This window comes from Lupinus angustifolius, chromosome LG16 (assembly GCF_001865875.1).
Source record: "Lupinus angustifolius cultivar Tanjil chromosome LG16, LupAngTanjil_v1.0, whole genome shotgun sequence".
Lineage (NCBI taxonomy): Eukaryota > Viridiplantae > Streptophyta > Magnoliopsida > Fabales > Fabaceae > Lupinus > Lupinus angustifolius.
In genome coordinates, this window is record NC_032024.1 from 12,645,819 (window position 1) to 12,655,188 (window position 9,370).

Below are 9,370 nucleotides of genomic sequence, written 5' to 3' on the forward strand. Positions count from 1 at the left end.
AGAGCAACTAATTACTCTGAGCAATACCGATTATTCAATTAGACAAAATGATTGGGTAATCGATTATTGTTTGCTATAATTGGTTACTGCTTGTTGTAATCGGTTATAGAGAGTTGTTTCATTAGATTTTCAAATCTACACTGAACAACTCTCATCCCTAAACACTAAGAGCATTGTGTACTTCTTATATAGAAAGATTATAAGGATTGCAAGTTATAGAAATTTTATATCATGTAAGGCAATCCTTGTTGTAGCAAAATTCTTCATTTCATCTTGTGTAAACTTTTCACCATAGGGTGTGATGAAAATGGGGAGAATGTTGTTGAGAAGTGGTTTTCTTCTAAGTGGTGAGATGTAGGTGAGTGTGTGGTGTACTTTTAATCTCGGGATGAGATTTGTAATTGCTACTCAATATGTCTATGAAAAATCTCTTATGATGCAAGAGTACTTGATGTAGCTTTCAATGGAAAAGAAGGTGAATCAGTATAAAATTCTCTATATACTTTGTCTCTTCCCCTTATTCTTTACTTTCATAAGTTCTGCACTTTAATTTTTTGCAACTTATTCCGTTGCATAATACTCTATAATCTTGACGGTTTGAAAAGTTTCACATTGTGCAGAAAACTATAATACTCTATAATCTTGAAGTTGTGAAAAGTTTCACTCTGTGCAAAAAACTAATGCATTTCTTTCCCTCTTAGTTTGTCATCTTATACTTACATATAATGGCTTAATGAGAGAGGCAATGGGCCCAAACGACCCACCAACTCTCCAAAAAGACCCATTAGTGCATGCTAACCACTCATCACCATCATTAAATTTGAAATTAGAGGCAGGTGCAAAGACCAAAGCGACAATCTTGAATGATGGTTGACATACACCTACATGTGCAGGCCAAACAAGAAAGGAGGCACTACCATCACTTCCCAACCAAGCACTTGTCAAGTATCGTAATAAAAATAATGATGATCACCCATGTGGCACACATCAGCGAAATTCATAAAATAGGCAAAAAATACATCACTTAATCAAACTAAATGGTCGAATATTTGGAACATATCCTCGCCTAAAGTGTTTGACGTCCAAAGAACAAACTAAATTATAATGGACTGATTGTGCGCCTGACTTTAATCGTTCGCCAGAGGACTGATAACTTCAACGACATACTTGGGTCAGACTATTGCTCAATTAGGCTTAGACCAAAGACCATACTTAAGACTTGTAAGTTTGGTGATACGCCCGACTGTGGCCAGGCCATCAGAGTGGGGGTGACTGTTCCATCCCAATGTTAGGACCAATCAACATCAATCGACCATTGGGAATGGGATGAATAATCAGTCAAACAAAATCTAATTATATATGACTCTCGATCACTCGAAAGGATGACCCAACTCTGGGCAAAGACGATAATGGTAAAGCATAACAAAGTCAATACCTACTACATTGGAAATACTTCTTTCATGCCAAAGGCAAGATCATATCTCTTGAACAAAAGACAGGTTCATAACGTTGCCCACACAATAAAGGTAATCTAACTCCACATCACAACCAGACTAGTAGAGTGAAAAGAACAAGATTTTGGCACCTATAACGATCATGGGTGCCCCTTAGAGTGAAAATCACATTTGAAATTTGTGAGAACTAATTCATTTTGAGATCAATATGTATAGAGCGATATTGTAAAAAAAATTATATTATCAATACATCATTCATCTTTTATGATAATCATCATTAACTATTGAATAAAATTAATGTACGTGATTAATAGATGAAGTATCGACCATGTAATTTTTTTACAATAACAATATATAAATATTAAACTCATTCGAAATCCCATTTTATTTCCTCAAAGTTGTTGCATGTCTAAAATTAGTTTTTTTTAAAAATGAAAAAATCTAAATTGGTGCGAAGATTTTAAAATAGTGATTTATAGTTTTTTATGGCATTTATAGGACACTTCAATCATTACTAGAAACTATTTTGAGTGACATTGGTCATCTATCTTTCATGATTAGTTTAAGTTTACACAATTTGAGGGAATAAATTGTTAAGCAATCTTCTCTCTTATCATTTTTATTTCTTTTATTTTGAAGGATTGAATTTAATTGAGTGCCGGCAGTCAGCAGCTGCTTGTTGTGGATGTGGTTCTTGTTCGTGCCTCTCTGTAAAACTCGAACGAGGCAAGCGCTCACTCAAAACCCTACTCTCTCTTCCAGCGACACTTACAACGTTTCGCCTTCAGAATAAATGGAGGCAGTGAGTTCAACAAGGCTGGGCCGAGCATCCTCCCGGTACGGCACACCCGCCGTGTTCAGCGGCCCCGTCAGGAAGTGGAAGAAGAGGTGGGTCCACGTCCCTTCACCCATCTCCTCTTCCTCTGCCTTACACAATAACTCTCACCCTGACAACACCAACTCCTGCTCTCGCCTTCTTCTCCGTCGTTGGACCCCTATCACCGCCGCCTATGGCTCTGATGATGACCCTCATAACAGCTCCGGCACCTCCTCAGACGAACCATCTAGAAGAAAATTTCGTTACACTCCTGTATGTATTGCTTCTATTTCTAAAAAAATTATTTAATTGGGTTTTTTTGTTTTTTTTATATTGTTTCGATTTTTATTCTTCTACCGTGATGGAGAAGAGGATATCACATCTGTTGTCCCATATGTTATCTACCATTCTGTTTATTACTGATTTTGATTGATTGAAAAAATATATTAAAGTTATAAATTTAATAATTAAATATTTGTTTACGATCACATGCATTGGAAATGATACATAAAATCTTCTCCCTGAGAGTGTTGGGGTTATGGGATGGTTTGCATGTTGCATGACTCGAGCCTTTACGGTGAACACGTGTTGAAAGGTCATCTAGAAGCTAAGAATAGATCAAATTGATAGTAGCTCAATAGTCAGAGGTACACGAAGACCAAGAAAAAACATTAACTCATTTAAAACTTGTAAATCATTAAGGATTCCGATGTAAATGACTTGTTTATACTTTATACATGCTTACAGATTGAATATTATGACATTATTTACCAGGTAGCTAATTCCACCTAGTAAGAAAATTACTTGGTTGTTTGTTAGGAGACACAGAATAATTAATTCAAAGTGATAATTAAACTATGATGCTTTATTACCTAATAGATTAGTCTTTTGGGTTGGATTCTCTTCATATACTTTAGTCCTAACAATTAGTGTCTTTTATCGAGAGATATGTCATAGAAAGAGTTACCTATAGGCTGGATTAAAGTATAATACCAAATATTGATAAGTAAATGAAGCCACCAAAAGAGAAAGGGCTACCATGGGGTCAGTGTCAATAGAGTGAAAGCCGTGGAGGATGTCGGCACTTAAAGGAGGCGACAATGTTAGGAGTCACACATAAGTAGAATAACAAACTCAATGTGGTACTTAAGTCATGATCCTCTCCCATCTAATAGACTAGTCTCTTGGGTTGGACTCTCCTTATATGCTTAATTCCTAACATTGTTATGGCATATTATTGTGTATGGTTGGTGTGTGTGTGTCGCTCATTGTCTATGCATCACAACACAACTCCATTTTAAATGACTAGATTTCACTCTGATTGAGGTTCTGGTCAATGGCATCATGCAGATTGCTGTCCTAGAAGAACAAAAAAATGTGGTTATTGAGAAGGCTGACTTTGAACCCACAACTGAGAATGACCAATTGACAGCTAGACAAACAAATGTGACTCATCAGATGCATGTCGATCTGAAGATAAATGAAATATTTGAAGATGCTAAGGTAAGGTAACTCAATTCTTCATTTCTATGTTGAATGGTTTTGAATATTTCTCTGGTTTCTTCAATTTCAGATTTTCAAACTGGGCATAGGACATGATGTTCAAAATTTTCCTTTTCTTCATTGGTATCAGACCACTCTTAGATTATCCTCTATGTAAAATCAAGGACTTGAATAGCCATCATCATTTCATGAATATTAATTTAACATTGTACTTCTGCTGCTTTTGGAGAGTATTTAGTAATCATAAATAATTGGATGGACAAATTGCTGGGAAAACATAACATATCTACTAGATCACACTTAGTACATGGGTTATTTATAATGCTTAAAAAAATTGCTTCACTTGCAGAATGTGTAGGGACTATTATATGTTTAGTAAAAATTAGTTCAAGTTAACATCTATTGCAAAACAAAGTTGCGTTGTAATTATATACCAATCCATGTGCATGCTCTCTGTGTTAACTGAATTATAATATTTTGCTGATCCAATCTGCATTGGTGTAAGTGACCTTCTTTGGTAGCGTTCCACGGAGAATTGGCTACTATCCTCTTCTCTAGTTATCAATCTTGTAGCAAGATGGATCATTGAAAAGAATGAATGAACATATCTGTTTTGGTAAATGCCAAACCATAGTCATTAATTCACTAACTTTCTTTTGTTTGTCCTTGTTATATTTTTTAATTCATAGTAATATTTGAGAACTACTCCGTGGTAGCCTAGTTTTACCATCTTTGATTTGTTGAGTCAGTGTCTTCATTAAACACGCCTGTGTTTGTGTTACCTTCCATCTTAAGTTAACATATATAAATGTGTTTATCCTATTCATATGGTCTGCTATCATTTTTCCTAAAAGGAATTTGGAAATCCTTTTGTCAATTAAGGTAAAATATTACGGAAATTAGTGTTGCACATACCCCCTTCCATTAACCAATTGTCAAACTGGTATTAACCATTTAGTGTTAACCTCGAGTTCATGATCAATCACTTTTAAATTCATTTTTTAAATTTATAGGTATTATATATTTTATATGTATAACAAATGGGTAATCTACTATCCATATCACGTATCACCTCAGAAAGTTTTTAAATCAAGTTCTTAAGTCATTATGCCAATTTGTTAATTGATTAATTGCACATATGTGAGGTGTCTGTAAGATTGGTCTGTGCAAATAACATTGATAAGCATTAACATTTTTATGATTCATGACCCTGGTCTACAAATCAATTAATGTTTGCAGGATTCAGACATCAGTCAATTGGATCTTGGTCTGGGTTTTCAAGGCAACAATGGTGAAAGAGCCAGAACGGTGATGACCAATTGGACAAGAAGTATCTAGTGGGCCGTCCATAAATCGAGAGTAACTGGAGATTGAAAATCAATCTATTTGTAGAAGCATAATGTTAATTCAAAAAATTCTGAGCCAGAATATATGACCTGTTGCTAGCTGGCATCCTACCATTTTGATATGTAGTTAGCTAAGAATCTCGTCTATAGTCATGAGTAGTTAACTAATCCTATTAATGTAGGATAGATCAGTAATTAGTGTTTAATGCCATATACAAACATGTGGCACTAGTCAGTAAGTAGTTCTATATAGTTTGGGAGAACTAAGCCTTCCTTTAGTTGGGGTAATTTTGAGTGGAAAGAAGATGAGAGGAGAGAATAAAAAGAGAGTTTTCACTTCTCTCTTGTTTGGTTGAAGAGAAGAAATTATGGTGGGTCTTACCATATTTTATTCTCCTCACTTTAAAAGAGAGAGTGAGAAAGGAGAGTTTGAATTTAGTAAATGACAATTTTGTCCTCATTTTCAAAAAATTATAATAACACATAAAATTGAAAAAAACATTTAAATGTGCATATGTTTCTAAGAAATAGTATTTAATGTGTAGATATTGTTTAATTAAATATCAAAATAATTTTAAAAATGTGTATTTATTAATTTTAGTAATAAAATTATTTTTAAATTATAATTTAGTGTTAAAGTTAATATGGCAAGGGTATTATAGTCTATACAACAAATATTACTTTTTTTTTCTTTTTTTTCTCTTATACCAAACAACTATCAAAATCTACTCTCTTTCTCATCACTTTGTCTCTTCTCTTCCTCTTTCTTTTTATCTTCTTTCCTACTATTTTCTTTCCTCAGCCAAATAAAGCATAAGTGGCTTTCGTATATGTAATATTTTAAATTAAAGTTGTAGCATTTACTGAAATGGTGGGAAAATGTGGTTGACATGCCCATTGGGTGGACTACCAAAAGCGCAATATTGTTGTTGCGATATACAATTTAAAATACAGAAATAGAGTATAAAATTCTTCATATACGTATGCATGTCTTATATTTTCAGCGTCTCTGGCGTTGAAGTGAGGTAGTGTAGGAAAAATTTTGAACAAAAATATAGCTGTAATTTGCATATTAGGCTAATCTGTTGTGGCATTTACTAGTAGTACGCTTTCTCATCCTTCAGCCTTTTTTTTAATTATTACTGGTAACTCCCTTACTGTGTCTAGCTGGTTAATCCTTCTTCCAATGAGTTCTGTCAATGATTCCTCTATCTAGCCATATGCAGTAGTGGCAGCCCTACACAGTCTTCAGCTCTCCAACCCTTTTTTCATTCTCTTCAACTTTGTTTTGAAGGTTCCTACCATAACCTATGGACTTGTACTAGCTAAAATGATGTCACTGTGGATTGACTGACAGGCCGATTTCGTCATGGATCATGAACTGCAGAAAACTTGAATATTGGCGCTAATCTTATTTTTAAAACTATTTTTTTCCACATTTTTTAAATATGATTTAGTTTATTTTTATTTCAATTGAGTTTAAATTGTTATTTTTTTCTGTACTACTAAAGATATCCCTGAGGTGTGTAGCTGCAAATTGTTATTTAATTAAACTATGTTTCTGGCAATACCAAACTATAAATTGTTTTGGAGTTAATTTACACACCCCACAACTTAAAAAAGACGCCCCACTGTTTGTCTAAATCCCAAAATTCATTTTCCTATTTTACGCATACAATTGGGAAAGTGCAATTTTTATTCATTTCGTGATAGTGTTCAAATATTTGTGTATTACCAAATTTAAATTGGGTATTGTTGGGACTGCAATGTATACAATACAATAATACAATGATACATCTTGTTCTTTGATATAGGTATCTGAATGAGACTCTGATGTTCAAGTTAGTTAAGTGTATGCTTTAGAGAGAAAAAATAGAATAAAAATATGATTGTTTTCCTTATCCGTAACCTCGTCTATTTATATTGAGGTGAAGTGGTATGCACTCCAAGGGGCAAACCATCATCATTGTGGGCAACATGGCCTTATCATTTCTTAGACTGATAGTGTTGTATATTCGGATTATCTTTGTCGTATGGGTAACGTGAACCTGCACTAATTAGGCGGCATAGTCTTAACTGGTTCTGGCATTGGGATGGATCAGTTGCACTAGAAGATCGATTTCTTCAAAGTGGAGCTGAAGGACGAAGCGGGTTCCTGAATGTTTGGTTCGACAGTATGCCTAAATTCTCTCTCTACTAGATCGGGGGTTACCATCATTTGAATTACAAGCACTATGACTGTGAAGATGGTGATTCGGTCAGGCATTAGAGGATGGCCACTAAAGAGATGAAAATTTGGATATGTGAGGGTGTGGGCATCCCTTACTTAACTTTGGCAGGTGGTGTCACTACTTTCAAGTATGTCATGGGTGGGTCTTTTAGATTATGTTTTATTTCTTCTTCATCCAATTTTTAAATTGTTGATTAACCCGTTTTTGTTTTTTCTTTGTGGACAAGAGGTTTAGGCAAATGGACATGCAAAAGCTTCTCTATGTGGTAACCAGACAAAGTAGTTTCGGTGGGGCTGGGTAATCTATGCTATTGAGAGCCCAAGGTGTGCCCCTCCAAAAAGCCTTCGGGTTGCTCCTGCTCCCATTGTTGGGCCAAAGGTTGTTGCTAAATTTGTACCATCTTCAAGTCCACCTGCACCGGTATTTGTTGTTCTTTCTCCACCTTCATCGGCAGCGAATCCTATAGCCTCTTACCTAACTAAAGGTCCGTCTAGGGGGACTTCAAAATCTGGAAGGGGTGCTAGTCGGGGAAAGGTGCCCAAAAGTTCTAAGAGGTCAAGCAAACACAAGAACATTTGATAAGTGTTCGACCTGGGGAATGGAGGACGTCGGGCTTCCTCGTGTCACAAAGAAGGTTCCCTTGAACAATAGCACCAAGGCTATGTTCGAGAAGACAACCCTTGGGTGCTTATGAGGTAGTGGGCCTTCATGTATGCTTCCATGATGAAGTATATGGAGACCAAGGGGCCCATGAATCTGGTGTTCAAGAAGCCATGAACTAGGTTAGGGTATTCTGTGAAGCCCAACTGAAGGGACTCTAGGAAACTAACACCGAACAACTAAAGGGTTTGGAAGCCTAGATGAGTTTGGCTAGTGAGTAGGTCTCTAAGCTTACTAGAAAGCTTGAGGCTACACAATGAGAGACAACCAACATTGCGGAGGCCAAACTGAACTAGAAGGAGGAGATGCTTCAGGCTAAGGAGTGTTTCTTTCTGGTTGAACCCCGATCATCTAAGGACAAGGAGAAGATGCTCCAGATTAAGGAGAATCTATGTCTGACTAATGCCCGAGCAGCCAAGTCCGAGGATGACCTTACTGCTGGTCAAGGACAATAGGTTGTTATGACTAGGCAACTAGAAGGTGCCTGATGGCAACTTGAAGCCACTGCCAAGGAGTTGGGATGCATCGAGACCTAGTTGGAGGCGATTGTGGCTAAAAAGATTGACTATGTCCAACTGTCTAGAGAGGCAACTTTGTCTATGTAGGAGAATGCTCAAGAGAAGTTCCAGTTGGCCTATCCAGATAAGGATCTCTCATGGATATCTATGGCTTTATGTGGAGCATGAGTATCTTCTAAGGGAGGAAAATGATTGTATTGTTTACTTGATCCCTTATTTAGGCCATAGTCTTTAGGGTAGTGATCATGGGTAGGCATGGGCTTCAACCTTGTAATAATTTAACTTTGTAACCATGGTTTACTATCAATAAAGTTATCTTCCCTTCATTCGTTTTTCCTTGTCTCTTGTGTTGAACAAAAAAACTTTCTTGATGTTGAAAGAGTTTTCTCGCTTGCTTGTTTTATTGTTGTAGTAAGTTTCTGATTGTTTTATTTAATGACAGGTTGATTCTTTGCTCGCCATCTCGGCTTTGTTGGAATAAATTTCAATGCCAGTATAATGGTTTTAAGAATGTTCCTTTAATCGAAAACTTAGCTTTATTGAATTATCAACAATTTCATACCATCTCGGCTTTGTTGGAATAAATTCTAACACTGGTTTAATGGTATGAATTTAGCAAATTAATACAAGTGGTAATGAGTGATATTTAATTAGTTAGTGACTTTATTTATTTACTCCCTTTTCGGGTTCCTTTTAACCATACCATATAGGCCGGTCTCCTTTTATTAAATTAACCATACCATTTCTTATGAAAGGTTGGTATCAAAGAATAATAAAATGACAAAAGAATAAAGTTAGAAGTTAACCGTACCACTTCTTTCGAAGGGTTGGTATAAAAAAT

General features: G+C 35.8%; 1 protein-coding gene across 2 annotated transcripts; it reads left to right on the forward strand.

Annotated features, from left to right (window-relative positions):
* LOC109328897 lies at positions 2,065-5,383 on the forward strand. 2 transcript variants are annotated; one of them, XR_002105486.1, is made up of 4 exons: positions 2,065-2,544; positions 3,622-3,774; positions 5,014-5,177; positions 5,241-5,383. XR_002105486.1 is itself a non-coding variant. In XM_019562539.1 (3 exons), exons 1-3 carry the CDS (start codon positions 2,248-2,250, stop codon positions 5,110-5,112), a joined length of 549 nt encoding a protein of 182 aa, XP_019418084.1. In that variant the 5' UTR covers positions 2,066-2,247; the 3' UTR covers positions 5,113-5,383. The 2 variants fall into 2 exon arrangements, 1 of the variants encoding a protein (XP_019418084.1); XM_019562539.1 differs by having other exon boundaries at positions 2,066-2,544; positions 5,014-5,383.

Excerpts from the sequence above, each read along its gene's own strand:
- LOC109328897 (XM_019562539.1), top strand. The coding sequence starts at position 2,248 with ATGGAGGCAGTGAGTTCAACAAGGCTGGGCCGAGCATCCTCCCGGTAC. Across the intron at positions 2,545-3,621 it reads GAAAATTTCGTTACACTCCT|ATTGCTGTCCTAGAAGAACA; the intron begins GTATGTATTGCT and ends GGCATCATGCAG. Across the intron at positions 3,775-5,013 it reads AAATATTTGAAGATGCTAAG|GATTCAGACATCAGTCAATT; the intron begins GTAAGGTAACTC and ends TAATGTTTGCAG.